The following is a 15,821-nucleotide window of genomic DNA, read 5'->3' as shown; positions in this document are numbered from 1 at the left end:
GCGACCTTGGTTGAGATTAGAAAGCACTGTTGAGGTTAGCCTGGACTCCCATTTGCCACCCACTCTGACATCAAATCTTGTCCATTTAATTCTCAGGAGGATGCACTACCTGATACACATTTAATTAGCTCAATGTAAGCTCATTTTGTTTCTTTTTCTTTCTGCCTTAGAAAACAGCAAATGAAATATTTAACAATTATTAGTTTTTAACTCCAGAATTGTATCGCATATGGACAAGAATTTACCTACTACAAAACACAACGGCTCATTTCATTAAGCAAAGCATTCCACACTGCAGGCTGGGTACCCACTGAAGGGACTGGAGAAATCGAATTGGATGAAAACGGTTTATTACAGACTTGAATACGAAGGGCAGCCAGGGAGCTGTCAAGACTGCTTCTGGTCCCCAGGGATTTGACATTTAAGAGATACCTCCTCTAGTGCAGTCCCCAAAGTACTTACAGGACAGCTTTTAGGTGCCTACATTCACCTTCAAACATCTGGATTAGTTTTCAACTTTGCACTTTGAAAATGCCATCCTGAACACAAACTAGGAAAGGAAACCCTTCTCTAGTGCGGAACCCTTCCCATGTTGGAAGCAGGACTCAGTCTCCAAGTAAATCCATCCACAAGTAACCATCTCTCCTTTGCACCCAACTGCCCCAAGAAAAGAGGTTGAATACAGATGTCTTTTCAAGCAAGAAACCAACCTTATTTGTCTTGATTTGATCAGTCAGCAGCGGAACATTGTTCTTAAGCTCCTGTTCTCCCTGATGAACTAGGGTAAAAGATCTCATTACCCAGAGAATATTTGTCTTCAAGAGCTCTTTAAACCCACTGCAACTCAGGCTATCACTTCATTTTGCAATGCTGACTGAACTGTCAAAGCAGAGGCTTAAGAGGGCTCTTTTCCTTGAGCGTGGAAGAAAACTCCAGTGCCTGGTTCTCACTTTGGGCTCATTTTTGGGGTCCCTGCATTCTGCCTCATGGTTTTAACTGGACATACATTATTTAGTGAGTGAACACCTTCGCACCAGCTATTCATCATTTCTTTCTGCTTTTCAAGCAAGACTGACTAAAGTGAGTGAGTAAATCACAACAACGGCTGATGTGTTCAACAGTCAGAGCACTGCTGCTCCCATCCCTCGTGATGCAGAGATGCTAGGTAAGAAGGCAAGAACCTGTCAAGCATTACTGCAGCTGAAGTGTAACCACGTTACAGAGGTGAGACACGAGCTTTACCTGACAGCTCTCTCTGAGATTTTCACTTCCAGCTTATGGCCATCTACGGAGCAGCCCTAGAAGTTAAAACAAAGAACAGAAACATGAATAGATGAATTCAAGAAAATAAACTCAATAAATAAATTAAAATCAAAGTCACAACAGCTTCCAAGCTTCCAGCACAGTATTTCACATCCTGCTCTTCCCCATCTATCCCTCCCCTTCTCCCTGCTAAATAGTTCCCTGTTGAACACCACTCATGTGAGGCAAGGCTTTGATAGGAGGCTGGAGATAGCCTGAAGACTGGACAGGTTGGAGACTGAAGCAGCAGCCAACATCCCTGATCAAGCTGTCCACCAGCCTCAGCTCTGCTACCAAACTGACAAAGGTGAGTCACTTCAATGCTTTGGGCTGTGGTTTCCTCTGCCTCTGGATTGCAAACTCTTCAAGGCAAGGACTGTCTTATTTGTTGTGGAAAGAACCAAGGATGTCTTGTTGGCCAGCAGCAGCCAATACAGCAAGGAAGTCCTCTGTCTCCTGCTTCCTGCACTGAGAACAAGCAGCCTCTTACCTAATGGTGTCCTCAACATAAAAAGGACATGGGACTGTTGGAGCAAGCCCAGAGGAGGCCACGAGGATTATCAGGGGACTGGAGCACCTCCCGTATGAAGATGGGCTGAGAAAGTTGGGGCTGTTCAGCCTGGAGAAGAGAAGGCTGCATGGAGACCTCATAGCAGCCTTCCAGTATGCGAAAGGGGCTTTATAGGATGCTGGGGATGGACTGTTCATTAGGGACTGTAGTGACAGGACAAGGGGTAACGGGTTAAAACTTAAACAGGGGAAGTTTAGATTGCATATAAGGAGGAAATTCTCTACTGTGAGGGTGGTGAGGCACTGGAATGGGTTGCCCAGGGAGGTTGTGAATGCTCCATCCCTGGCAGTGTTCAAGGCCAGGCTGGACAGAGCCTTGTGCGGGATGGTTTAGTGTGAGGTGTCCCTGCCCATGGCAGGGGGGTTGGAACTGGATGATCTTAAGGTCCTTTCCAGCCCTAACTGTTCTATGATTCTACGATTCTAATCATCCCCTGACAGAGCCCTGCTGCCCACCCCATCCACAAAACACCCATTTTCCTTGCTTTCTCTCTTCTCCAGGATTCTGCCGGTCAAAAGGATGGGGAACACACATCTACCCCAAGACTAGTTAGACTATGGAATGCAAAATGACCACCTGCTGAAGGTGGACCTCATGGGTTGTGCTCACTGAACATACGCAGTTTACACAGGGTAATTCCTTCACATCTATCTAGAAAGGCATCACTCCAGCTGTCCCACCTGCACCACCCAAAAACCCAAAAAGGGTTTGGTGGACCAAACCCTTGGATGTTTCTCTAGCAGGAAAGAGAATGATTTACTCCTCAGAGTGCAGCCAAGCCCTGTGATGGGTGCGATGGAGAAGGCAGGAGGCTAGAAGACCCTAAACTGTCCTTTACATACTCCCTTCCCCCACAAGCCCCTGTTAGAGACTTCCCCATCTGCACAATGTAACCCCTAGCACAGACATCCTCAGCTGCATTTTGAACTTCCGAGCTCATCCAAGCCTTTGCCTACCATCTCTGGAAAGAAATCCAGACCTGACAATGCTTAAGCTTACCTGGAGCCGGCGCAGGGCTTTCTGGGCGCTCTCTGGCTTCTTGTACTCCACAAATCCAAAGCCCATTGAAAGCAAAGTGCCTGCCAGAAGAGAAAAGGTACTCATGAAGCTAGCATGAAATAGCGATATTAAGCAGAAGATTTCAAAGCAAATCAGGAGCAAGCACTGATGGCCAAAACTGGAGGGGGATAAAAACTAACACCCTATGCAAAAGGCCAGCCTGCCCATGCCCTAACTCCGATGCTCCTTATGAGCATCTCTTTCTTACTGACTTGTCCTGAGACTTGTTCCTCGTGACTGAAATGAGACCCTCACTTGGAAAACTTGCCAACGACCCAGAAACGGGTGTGACTTTCTGTACTTCCCATCATCACAAAGTGCAAGCTCTGCATTTCACTTAAGGGACAAAGAGCCTTTGAGGTCCAAGGCACAAAGGACCAAGCACTTCTAGAAACTGGGTGGGCAGCTGCTAGTTCCATGCCAAAGGAGGAGACCTTTATTCTATCTCTCTGCACAGCAAAGGTGTGCAGCACCTATGGTCACAGCACGCTTCTGAGGAGCACACAGGCTAGTACAAGAGCCCTAAGGCTGAGGGTGAGGAAAGATCCCCATGCAAATACGTAACACCCAGTTTCCAACTTCAAAACCTCAGTTGTAGCAGGCTGTAGAGATGGCCCCACAATAAGAGGGGGATTGCTTTGTATCCCACGCAGGGTATCCCATGCAAGCGGAGCCCTGTTAGGGCAAAAATCCTGTAAAGCCATGCAACTTCCTAGCCTAAAAAGAAGGAAGACACAGTCCACCTAGCCAGTGCTTGCTTGCAGCAAACTCTTATCCCATCCAACAGCCCAGAAAGCAAGCGCAGCCAATGCAGCAGGCACAACCAGTCGTCAGCACAGCCTGCTGGCAGGCAGAAGGCAAAGGAAGCCTACTCAGCACAGTACTCAGCCAGGCATCCTTGAAGATTCCACTGTTATTTGAGGTTAAAGCATCCTGTGCAGGTTTCATCGCTGTGGGGCACTGGCTCCTTTCAACTTGCATCCTGCTTTCTTGTGTGATCCTGAAGGAGCTGGCTTCTTTGTCTCAAGATCTCAAGAGAAGGCCATGTCTCCACGAGTCCCACAATTCAGCTTCACCTCCTAGGCCAGACCCCAGGGTATTTGAAATGGCTGAAAGCAGCAACCGCAACAGCCACACTTGTAGAAACACTAAGGATTTCACCAAGGAGAACACAAATGCTCAGCCAGCTGAATGCCAAAGCAACGCCACACCTGAGCCCCTCAGCAACCAGCCGAGGGAAGGAACTGAACAGCAGCATCTAGAGTACCTGCTTTGTCTTTCTTCTTGGATATCGTGCAGCTCTTCACAGCTCCCACTTTGGAGAACGTCTGCAAGGAATTGGGACACGTGATTCAGTTCCCTTTGTCACAGGCTTGCGACTCGAGTGACAACGTGGCCCTCTTCCAGAGCCAGGCCCACCTCCCCCCTGTGCACACACCTGATAAGCAGTCAGTGCAGCTGGGTCCTTTCTTATACCATTATTTCTGCACAAATACATCCCCACACACAGACTTGTAAAGAAATCAATAGACACATTCCCAGGAATCTTCCACCACTCCTCTGAAACAGCACAGAGCTCTGGGATGGTGCTGGAGGGATGTTACCGGTTACAAGAAGCCCTCAGCCTGGTTGGGACCTTAGGGGTGGGTGACTCCTGTGATGTCCCTAGAACACAGCTCTTTCCAAAGACATGCAGGAGGGGATGGAGAGTAACAGGGGCTGCAAAACCACAGCCAGAGGCAGAAGAAGAAGAGGGACAAGTCCCAGTCCTTCTCTGAACACTTACATTTGGCCCTGGACCCAACTGGACCAGACCCAGTATCACAGCCCCAATGTATAGGAGCATGGGTCCAGGCTGACATTGCATCAGCATTCTTGGGGCATGAAATGTGGCATTTCAGATAGCCACAGGAAGTGGCAGAGACAAGAATTCCCAGTTGCTTTTCCCTATTTTCCTATTACCATCCCACATGGCTTTTGGAATGCCACCTCTCCCCGACAAGGTAAAGCAGCACAGATGGCTCACTGTTGGCAGAAGCTTCGATGGAAAGCACATCTCACTGAAAGCATCATCTCTATTTATTGCCTCCACACACAGAGCAGTATCACAGCTGCTAAAGTGCTTGTCCCAAGGATAAGCATTACAGAAAGCATGGGAAATAAGGAGTCTTAAAAGATTTCCACTGCCTTCACCTGTCCTGAGGTGGAATTAAATCCCGGCAAAAAGGGTTCAGCCTTAACTGGCACCTGAAATCCCAAATCAGAGGGTCCCAGTCCCAGTATAATCCAGTGCTCCCTCATCTCCCATTAGATCATACTGGCTGCAATTTAACTCCTCCAAACACATTATCCTCAGCACACCAGGTGAAGAACAGCTTGCCCCTTGCCTTCTGCAGCAGAGTAGAGCTCTTTCTTCTAGCCCATGTCGGGGGTAAAGGCTTTACTTCATCAGGCATCTCAGCCTGGCTCCCAACCACACACTCAACCCCTTCCACTCCATCGAGCGGACTATGCTAAGCAAAACCCAGCCTGTTCTCCTTGCTTATGGCTCACCTCCTTCAGTGTATCTTCTGTGGTGGCAAAGTTCAGGTTTTTGATGAACAAGGTACATCCAGGAATGCTTTCTTCTTCCTCCTCCTCTTCTTCTTCATCTTCCTGCGCTGCTGTTTCCTCTGTGCCCTTCATAGCTTCATCTGAAACACAAAGAACAAACCCAACTTTATAAGATGCAATAAAGCTTGCCCACTGCCCCAGCTAATAGTCACTACTCCAGCAGGAACAGGCCACTGCTCTTTTGGCTCTTTGCAGGTGGACATAGACTGAAGCAAGCTCAACACACAGAGGGGCTGGGGCAGCTCTGCTCTGGAGCCAGGCTGAGAGAGCTGGGCTGGGTCAGCCTGGAGAAGAGAAGGCTCCTGAAGGGGAGACCTGAGAGCAGCTCCAGTGCCTAAAGGGGCTGCAGGAAACCTGGAGAGGGGCTTTGGACAAGGGCCTGTAGGGGCAGGCCAAGGGGAACGGCTTTAACCTGCCCGAGGGGAGACTGAGATGAGCTCTTAGGCAGAAGCTCTTCCCTGTGAGCGTGCTGAGAGGTCTGTTTGACCCCATGCTCAAGTAGAGGCTGCAGAGGAATGAAGCCCTTACTAGACATCATAGTATACACTCATCCACTGACTCACCAACTCCTTTCCTTGATACACCACTTGTCTTTTAGAGCAGCTTCATCACCTACAGCACAGGTGATGGATGCTGTCTGCGCTCAGAAGGGCTAAACTATGGGCACAGGAGACCCTGCGCTGGGCCAGGGGGACACAGGAACCCCCCAGCTCCATCCCAGTGCATCCCCAGCTGACTTTCCCTTGCTGCTCCATCTGGTTGCCCAGCACCACGCAGCCCAAGCCTTTCTGGTGGGTGGTCCAACCGTCCATGCTCCAGCTGGTGGGGTATTTGCCAATAAGGCTCAGGAAAAAATCCACTGCCTCTGAAGGAGGCTGGTTTGAGGAAAGCAAAGGGAACAGTTCAGTGAGACAGAAGCAGGATGAAGATCTGCCTCCATCTGTGACTGCCACAATCCCTTCCCAGATGCAGAAGTTGGCAGCAAAGGCCATTATCAGCCCCAAGCAGCCTTCCAGGAGCTCCTGCACTTCAAACCTTTCATCTCCAGATGAAGGTCTCAGTTACAGGGAGATAAAGTGACCCCCCCCACCTCTCCCTGGCTTCAGCCTTGCCCTGTGCAGCTGGCTCCATCCCCAAAGGGTCAGGAATATCAGCATTGCTGCTTTACATGAAAACCAACCAGAGATACCTCTGTTCCACAGCCAGATTTCTTACCAGTCACCAGCTTTGCCTTGCTCTCCTTTTCTGGAACCTCAAGGGGTTTTTTCGGAGGGTCTGGGCTGAAGAAGACACCCATCGGAGCCCATTCCAGGTACAACGGCACAGAATGAAACTGCGAAGAGAACACAGGAGAGAAATGAAGAGCTGGAGGGCAAGACCTGAAGAAAAAGCTCTGCTCTCATTCTCCTCTCCCTCTGTAATGCAATACGGCAGTGGAAGAGCTCAACAACTTCTTCAGCTGGTTAAACTCTCTTTTATCACAGGAGAATCTACACCCAGCCTCACACAGGACCTCAGCCTACTGTGTACCATACTCTTGTATTGTGAAAGGTAAGTTAAACCCCTGTCAGGCCACCAAGCCTTTTCCAGATGTCACAGCCCACTCCTCCAACCATCTTTTGAAGGTTGAGAACCCTGCTCAGCCATGGCTGCATAAGGATGCACTGGGCATCTCCCTAAATCCAAGGGATAGATGGTAACAGCAGTAGCACTGGGGTAACTCCTCTCGAAAGTCCTCTGTCCCTCACATTTGCAAGCACTCCTTTCTGCAGCTTCACAACCAGCCAAGATCCCTGCTGTCTCCTGCCCCTCACCACGCTCACCTTGGAGTAGGCCAGTTTGGTGAATGCCTGCTTGGCCTCAGTGGGCTCAAGGAACTCCACAATGGCTGTGATTCCTCCTTCTGGCAGCAGCACCCGGCCCAGGCTGCCGTGTTTGCCAAAGACATCCTCCAGCTCCACCACACTCGTGCCGGCTGGGAGGTTCTTCACCAAGATCACCCTCTTACTGCGCTCACCAGCGGCCTGCCACGGTCATGGGGGAAGAGAGGGGAGATGGGATTTAAAGCAGCAAACCCCAGTATCTTGCTAACTGAAGAGTTCAGATCCAACACATCAGGCTCACTCCACATCATCCACTTCCAGGGCCCAAGAGCCATTTATAACACTTCCTGTAAGATCCACACCTCAGTACCACCTCCCTGATCCACAAATGCTCATGTTTGGAGGGTTCAGCTCCAGATAAACCCCGGTACGGACATGAGCTTCTCCTCTGCCTAAACAAGCTGACCATCATACTATAAGCCATCATACTATGTATTTCAATCATCCTGAGGGCAGCTGGATTTTCAAATGGACAGAGAATAAAGGTTGGACCAGATGAGCCTTGAGGTCACTTCCAACCTGGCATTCTATGACTCAATGACCATTTCCCAACCCATGTAAGAGTTCAATCCTCTGAGATACTGAGGATTTAATGCCTAATTTCAAAGAGAGCTGAGGACACCAGGATTAGACCACTAAGAGGTAGGTCCACATCAGTGCCTCCGGCTGAGCATCTCACCTGGCTGAAGGAATCCAGGCTGACTCCATTTTCAATGAGGAACCGGCGAATCTCCTGGACCAGCTCCGTTTCTCCCAGAGCTACCCTCACTGCCACGCTGTCTTTGCCCTCCTGCAGGGAAGAATGTCACATCATCTGCTGCTCCTGCTGCTCTCACAAGCACAAGCAAAGGGAATTTTGCAGAGAGCTTGAAGGTAAAGCGCTCCAGCTCCTCTGAAGCTGCTGGGAGCTTTGCTGTTAGGGGTCAGAATGCTTCCCAGGGTAAAATCAAGTTTCCAAGAAGGATCTGAGCTTTAGGGTGTAAATTCCCATCAGCTTCTAGTTATGTAGAAATGCAAAACCCAGCCACAGAAAAGCAGAGTGGGAAGGAGGGCTGGGAGTGTCACACTGTCTTCCAGTGACAAAGGGATTTTCAGGCTCAGATCCCACACAGAAGCTACGGCATCACAGATCTCTTAGCCTACATGGTGCTTGTTGATGCACATAGGCTTTTGCTGCATAAAAAGACCAGGAAGGCCCTGGGCATGAGGAAACAGATGGGAAAGTGATCTCCCATCAATAACTCAACTTACATGGTCCAGCACTTGGCTTTTGGAAGCATTGTACTTCTGAGCGATGGCATCAGCCACAGCGTTTGTCCCCACAAACAAAGTGTTCCAGTTGTGAGAGCTGGAAAGAGAAAGAAGAGTGAGATTCAGCCCCTTCTTCCACTCTGTTCAATGCTCCTGGAATAAAACAGTTTTGAGTGCTACCATTAGCAGCCAGGTTGAAGAGTTAGAGGGAAAGAAAGTAGTTAGAAAGTATCAGCCACTTCTTTCAATGTCATTTGACGTACAGAAAGACAAAGCTCCTATCTAGTTTTAGAAATAGAGGTGGTTCAATACAGGGGAAAACCCCAACTGATCTGAAACCACTACCCTAAAGAATTACAGCATCAGACCAACCTTTATGAGACACCACAGAAATAACCTCATACCCAAAGCCATTCAAAACCACATTTCTCTCAATGTCTGAGCTACTAGGACAGAGGAATTAAGTAGGTAAGAGATAAAGCAAAATGCTTTATTGACTTGGGTAATCTACATAGCTCCCGCAAAGACCCCACATGCATTCCTGCCACTTGGGAATCTGGCAGGCTGTGTTGTCTTGTCCATGACAAGACTCCTCTGGTACCTGGCACTGTTGGCTTTGTTCTTTGCGTCTTTCTGCTTTTTGTAGGAGGAAGACTCTTCTGCATCTTCATCTTCGAGTTTTTCCTTTCTGATGGTAGATGGTAAAAGATGCATCATTCTGCCCTAGAAGGAAGGAAGAAGAGGTCCAGCAGCTCTGAAGTAACCCACAGAAGCTCATGAACAAAGCAGAACAGAGGCAATTTTCTAGCACCTTTCCTAGTTATGCAACCTAGGTGGAAGGAGGGAACCTTCCTTCCCAAATGAGACACTACTGCAAGTCAGAGTAGCCACACAATGTGAGAGACTGAGACTCAGATCTCCTTCACCTCTAGTTCAGATTCTGGCACCTTTAAGGCTGTTCAAACCCATCTACTGCACCAAAAGCAACCATGTTCCTATACAGAAAGGCAGAAGAGACTCAGTCTGTTCAGCAAAGCACAGAAGGAAACACTTGGCCACGTTACTAACACACATTCCCACCATCAAAACCATTAGTACCTGGAACACTTGCCCATCCATTTCTGCATAGGCCTTCACGGCGTGCTCAGGAATCATATAGGTGACGAAAGCGAAGCCTTTGGGTTTCTTGGTCAGTCTGTCTATAGGGAAATGGATTTCTGAGAGGGGTCCTGCAAAAATAAAGGCTTTACTGTGACACATAGAATCATAGAATAGTTCGGGATGGAAAGAACCTTAAGATCATTCAGTTCCAACCCCCCTGCCACGGGAAGGGACACCTCACACTAAACCATGTCACACGTCCTTGCACAGTCACTACATGCTCTGAACTGGCACCTCCTGGCCAAAGCTGGGGAGGAGAGGAGCAGGGAGAGCAGAGCAGCTTTGGAAGGTGTGCAGCAAGCCACCAGCTTGGATGAGGAGCTGCTGGCTGCACACTAACAAGGCAGGTCCTGCAAAAGGAGCCCAAAATCCAGTTTGTGCACCACTGGGAGACAGACTGAGGAAGCTGGGGTTGTTCAGCGTGGAGAAGAGAAGCTGCATGAAGACCTCTGAGCAGCTTCCAGTGTCTGAAGGGGGCTACAAGGATGCTGGAGAGGTACCCTGCATCAGGGACTGTAGTGACAGGGCAAGGGGTGATGGGTTCAGACTGAAACAGGGGAAATTATAAAGAAGAAGTTCTTTACCGTGAGAGTGCTGAGGCGCTGGCACAGGGTGCCCAGAGAAGCTGCGGCTGCCCCATCCCTGACAGTGCTCAAGGCCAGGTTGGACACGGGCTTGGAGCAACCTGCTCTAGTGGAAGGTGTCCCTGCCCGTGGCAGGGGTTGGAGCTGGATGATCCTTTCCTTTCTTCTTCTCCCCATCCCACCAGGGCTCAGAGCCTACCCTGACTGGCAGGAGCTTTTACTGTTATACCAGTGATCAGATGAGAGGGGTGAGGGCAGACACAGCAGTATATGCTTTGAAGAAGGAAGAATGGAGCCAGCATCAGTTTCCAAGCCAAGCAGCCACACACTACCAGCCCAGGCAATAAAGATGATGGGACTGGCCCATATTCAAGAGGTGCTGGACACAACTTTGTCCATCACACCCAGCAAGAAAACCTCTATGTACATGAAGGAAAGATGTAGCCCTGCAAGTCCCAGTCCTGCAGCAACCACTTACCATACTTGGAAAAGATCTTCTCCAAATCCTCCTCAGTGCAAGTAAAGGGAAGATTCCTGACAAAGAGTCTCCCTGATTCAGACAAGTCCTCTTCTTCCTCATCGTCTCTCTTCCTTCTTTGCCATGGCTGGTTATCAGGTTTTGTTGTAACAGTTTCTTTTGGGGTATTCCTGCATCGGAGCACCTCAATGCATCGCCCACCTGATCCACAAACACACACAGAGGCACATTAGCTGCTTCACAAGGCCATGGGCAATCAGTATCAATGTGCAAAACGCCCCTGCTTACAGCAGTGACACACGCAATACCACAAGCTTTGAGCAGAATGCTGCCTGATTTAGGGTGGTGAGGCACAGGAGGAGGTTACCCAAAGAAGTGGTAAATGCCCCATCCCTGGGAGTGTTAAAGGCCAGACTAGATGGAGCCTGGAGCAACCTTGTCTAGTGTGAGGTGTCCCTGCCTATTTCCTTTACTATTTAATTCATTCCACTATGAGCTAAGCCAAGGGCAGGTTGCAATCACAGGCTTACAGAATTGCTTGTACAACTCCCCTGCACTATCCCAACCAGATTTAAACAGCATCATTATTGCACCAAGATACACTTCAAGCACATGACAAAAACCAAGGGCCAAAGAGCAACACGCAAAGCTCAGTCGCTTGCCAATTCTACACTGCTCCTGACACAGCACTTGGTTTACCTCATGTCAGCTGAGCAGAGGAAACCACCCCCACCATCTGCCTGGAGTACAACAAGAGGAGATGTTTCTGCAGTGAACACTTCAGCAGCTGAGCACCCTGCTATCAACATCAGCCACAACAAGAAGGAACAAACAGCCCTTACCTATGTATTCTTTTCGCTTCAAGGCCCTTCGCACTTCTGCTTCACTCTTCAAGTCAACAAAGATGTAACCTTGGAGGAAGGAAAGGTTCAACTGAGCATCATGTGGGGAACAAACAACCACTAATTGGCCAATTAAGGGTGAATTGGGCTTTCTTTAATATAGGTTCCTACAGATAAAGCAGCCAGCTTCCATTAAAGTTTCAAGCCAGCCTGCAAATAGCCATGTCAGGCTGGAATGCTGCCTTTTCAAAGCCTACTCTCTCCATGCAAACCAAAGAAGCCTGATTTAACAGCTAAAGTAGGCTTTTACAGGTATCTCCAAGAACAGCTAAAAGGCACATCCACTGTTAGGCTATGAAAGGAAAGCAGCATATATAGCAAAGTCCCCTGCAGCTCTGAGGACTGGCTCCACACTCTTTCTGGTGGGTACTTCCAGTAGCCACAACCTGTCTGGAGACCCACCTTGGCTAAAGACTGCTCTGCAATTGATACAGCAGCTATCCCAGAAGAAGAGGCCTTTCCTTGGCATGGTTTGGGATGTTTAAGAAAGTTCCAGAGACAGATCAAAGGAAAAGGCTCCTGCTGCTACTCCTAAGGATGCACAGCCAACATTACTCTGTCTACGGCATCCTATGGACAGCAACTAGGCCAGGAGAGCTGCAAAGTCATAGAAAGGTCTGTAAGAATCAGGGCAGGAATCAGCCATTTGGAATTGCACATGAGAAGAGCAGAGTTGTGATTGAGAGGTCCTTTAACTCACAGATCCATTTTCCCCTTCCACATATAGACATTACCTGCATTCTTGCCCTGCGTGGGCTTTCCTATCCGGATTGCCACTGGCTTCAGAGGCAAGAAGAAGTCACGAATCTTTTGCTGCAAGAAGAATTGGAATTGTTTAAGTTCTCAGATACAGGAAGCAGCAGGTTTCAGACTTCGTTTTTATATACATACCATAAAAACCACCACATGCAACACACAATTCTGTGCACAAAGCTTCCCCAACCACACTTCCAACCCTTAAAACAGCTCCATAAATGAAGACATTGGAGCTGTTCTGCAGAGAAGCCTCTGCAAAGATTGTGCTGAGGAACACCCTGAGAACACCCCTGAGCCTCCATCCCCAGCTCAGTAACAAAGCTTGCCTCACTGATGTTCAAGGGAGCACCACGCAGCTTCACTGTGTATGGCGTGCTGGCTTCTGTTGAGCTGCCTTGGTTCTGCACAGAAGGATGGGGCAGAGAAGAAGAAAAGCCGAGTGAATACCAACAAAGATCACAGCACAACAAGCTGGGCTTGTCCAACAAGCAGGAAAGAGTGGGAGAGAACACCAAGAGATTCTTGCAAGTGCGTCAGCCTGGCCAGCAAGTGCCAGGTGAGGGTGCAAAGTCTGCCTGAAATAGTCAAACCCAGTCACTACAAACTGAGCTCTGCAGAACAGTGCTTCCTGCAGACAGAGAGGACACTGGAAAAACAAAGAAGCATCTGGAAATGGCACTAGAAGCACGTGTTTGGAAGCTCTGTCTTCAGGAATTCAATCAGCACTGAAGAGGAGATCCAGCAAACTCTTTTACTGGCTCCCACCCAGTGAGGCAAAAAACCTGGTACCGATGGTGGTCCCACAGCCTTCAAGCTTTCAGTGCACCCCTGGAATGACTACCAGCCACATACTACCCCACAAAGCTCCTGCTTTAGATAAACAAAGGTCTAATTCAGCTGTACCTCTAGTGTGGATCCTTTCTTCTTCTTCTTCACTGGTGTCTCTTGCTGTGTCTGTTGGGCTTTTGGCTTCCCCTTTTTATCTATGTGGGTGCTGATGGTTTCCTCAATGCCCGAATCCTCCTCATTCTCACTTTCCTCTTCCACCTCCTCTTCACTCTCTGTTTCTTCCTCTGTACTGGATGAGGAGGAATCCTTCACCACTTTAGATTTCAGGTAATCCATATCTGAGAGGCCTTTGCTGGCAGCTGCCTTCTTGCCTCCTTTCTTTGCTGTCAGAGGAGAGACCAGAGAAGTTTTGCATGCAGATGCTGCTGCTCTCTCCCCCCAGTCAGGTAAAAGCCAAGAAGCAACACAACCATGAGAACCACCTTCCTCTGCTCTACCTGTTCCATGGGAAGGAAAGGCTCGAGAACAGCAGAGCAATCTTACATCAGCACTTCCCAGCTAACAATTGTCTTTTCAAAGCAACACAAAGGAGCTGGAGGAACTCCACAGCAAAGTGTTTTGTTTCAATATTAACTAAATACTTCAAGCGGATCCCAGAGAAGCTTTTCAATTGTTCAATTTAGGTTTTGCAGGGAAAAGGATGGAGGAAGCTGTTGCTCCAAAAAACACCCCTCCAGCAAAGATCAACTCATCACACTTACATTTGAGTTACCCAAAGAGAGATGAGGAGCAGCAGGGAAAATGCCATTCACTCCAACAGAGCAGTGTAAGAAAATACCATGTAGGGAGGAAGAAAGGCTCCAAAACCACATTCATCACTGGTGCAGGGACACTGCACTCTAAGAAGACATACACCAGAATGCAGCCTAGATTCCTCAGTCTTTTAAGTTAACTGACTACTCCGTTAAGTACAGTTTTCCTTTCAGGATCCAAAGTACTGAACTCTGTCCCTTCCAATCAACTCTGAGAGGGCCCATTTCCAGAAATACGTATCAAAAGCAGAGCAGACAAGCTCACAGACATCAGCTAAAGGTTACTAAATAAACAGAAACCACATCCAGCTCTGGAAATCCTGGAGATGAAAGTGGCTGCAGGCTAGAAGAGCAGCTAAGGGAAAGATGCATATGTCTGTTATTCATACCTAGACATTGCCTTAAGGCCCCAGGGGAAAGCACAAATGCCATCCCCATAGCATCAGAAACTGCACTTCCCACATTTCCCTGAATTCGGGAAAACAAGCAAACACCCACATCACACAGAATCAGTCCCATGCTTGGGAAATGACCCTCCTGATTACGCTGTCGCCATGTGGAGGCAAGACCCTGAGCCAGGTCCTTGTCAGCATCCTGCTTTCACATTCACCATGGTAAAGACAAGCAAAGGCTGATAGTTCCTTTCGGTACCTTTAGTTTCCTCTTCATCTTTGGAGGGCTCATTCCCAGCCTCACTCAGCTCCTCAGACTCATCTGAATCAAAGTTGAGATAATCAGCTGCTGACTTTGCTTTTCCCTTCTTGGGCTCCTCTGCCAAAGTGTCATTAGCCCAAGTGGCCACCTGGGACCGCTTCTGGTGAACCACCAAGAACTCTTGGAATCTTTTATCTTCTTCCAGCTGTGGAAAAAGAAACCAAGCAGACAAGCTGTGAAGACAGGCACGGGAGAGCTTGTAGTGAGTTAGAATTCAAAGATATCATCTCATTTCCAGCAGTGGAACAAAACAAATCCCTTAAGGGAGGTTCACTTCACACAGACACGGTGAGCACTTGAAGTGACTCAAGTCTCCTCAACATCATGGAGTCAAGGAATCTCTCGGTCCTACTCTTTCTTTTCTGTATTTGAAGTTTAGAAAGCAAAGAAGAAGCCAAAACATTAAAAAGAGAAAAAAATGCACAAGTCAAATGTGACAAAACTCAGATATGGTTAAACCCTAGCATTTCCGAAACAGGACTGTTCTGGATGCAATGCACGGGCACACAGGAGGAGCTAACAGGTAAAAACTGGTCCCCAGCATCGGGATTGTTACAATAATGGTTTGTTACAGTAGAATTGGACTGACATGGAGTTGCTTAAATCACACACCTTGCCTGAATTTACAGCATGGGAAGCAGGGCACAGAAAGGAGCTGCTCAGCTCTTGCTCTTACTACAACAAGCTAGCAAGAAGGTAGAGATTGGAGTTCAACCTCAACTCACCTCCTTTAAGTTTTCTGTTGGATCTTTCTTCTTTTTACCCTAGGAAAAGACAAACAAAATCAAAACCACCTTTGGAAAGGCTTATTAGAAACACAGTCAAGATAATGTCAGGTAACCTAATGGTACAGGGAACACAGATCCTAAGGCAAGAAAATACCAGAACTAGGACTCCAACACCATCCCCTTCTCCATACACCAGGCTACCCTTCTCTTACCCAAAT

General features: G+C 48.3%; 1 protein-coding gene across 1 annotated transcript in view; it reads right to left on the bottom strand.

The window, feature by feature from the left end:
- Positions 1-15,821, bottom strand: part of RBM19 (RNA binding motif protein 19) — a 70,114-nt gene that overhangs the window by 52,307 nt on the left and 1,986 nt on the right. Inside the window, exons 4-20 of the mRNA XM_065692465.1 lie at positions 15,601-15,639; positions 14,813-15,020; positions 13,464-13,732; positions 12,887-12,961; positions 12,539-12,617; positions 11,745-11,813; positions 10,903-11,103; positions 9,778-9,908; positions 9,281-9,402; positions 8,680-8,776; positions 8,108-8,218; positions 7,369-7,569; positions 6,761-6,878; positions 5,486-5,625; positions 4,200-4,260; positions 2,873-2,952; positions 1,243-1,298 (exon numbers count right to left, since the gene is read on the bottom strand). Coding sequence (XP_065548537.1) covers positions 1,243-1,298; positions 2,873-2,952; positions 4,200-4,260; positions 5,486-5,625; positions 6,761-6,878; positions 7,369-7,569; positions 8,108-8,218; positions 8,680-8,776; positions 9,281-9,402; positions 9,778-9,908; positions 10,903-11,103; positions 11,745-11,813; positions 12,539-12,617; positions 12,887-12,961; positions 13,464-13,732; positions 14,813-15,020; positions 15,601-15,639 — 2,057 coding nt within the window. The remainder of the gene's footprint in view (positions 1-1,242; positions 1,299-2,872; positions 2,953-4,199; positions 4,261-5,485; positions 5,626-6,760; positions 6,879-7,368; positions 7,570-8,107; positions 8,219-8,679; positions 8,777-9,280; positions 9,403-9,777; positions 9,909-10,902; positions 11,104-11,744; positions 11,814-12,538; positions 12,618-12,886; positions 12,962-13,463; positions 13,733-14,812; positions 15,021-15,600; positions 15,640-15,821) is intronic.

Source organism: Lathamus discolor, chromosome 12 (genome assembly GCF_037157495.1).
Source record: "Lathamus discolor isolate bLatDis1 chromosome 12, bLatDis1.hap1, whole genome shotgun sequence".
NCBI classification, from domain to species: domain Eukaryota; kingdom Metazoa; phylum Chordata; class Aves; order Psittaciformes; family Psittacidae; genus Lathamus; species Lathamus discolor.
This window is presented reverse-complemented; position numbering and strand designations above follow the sequence as displayed.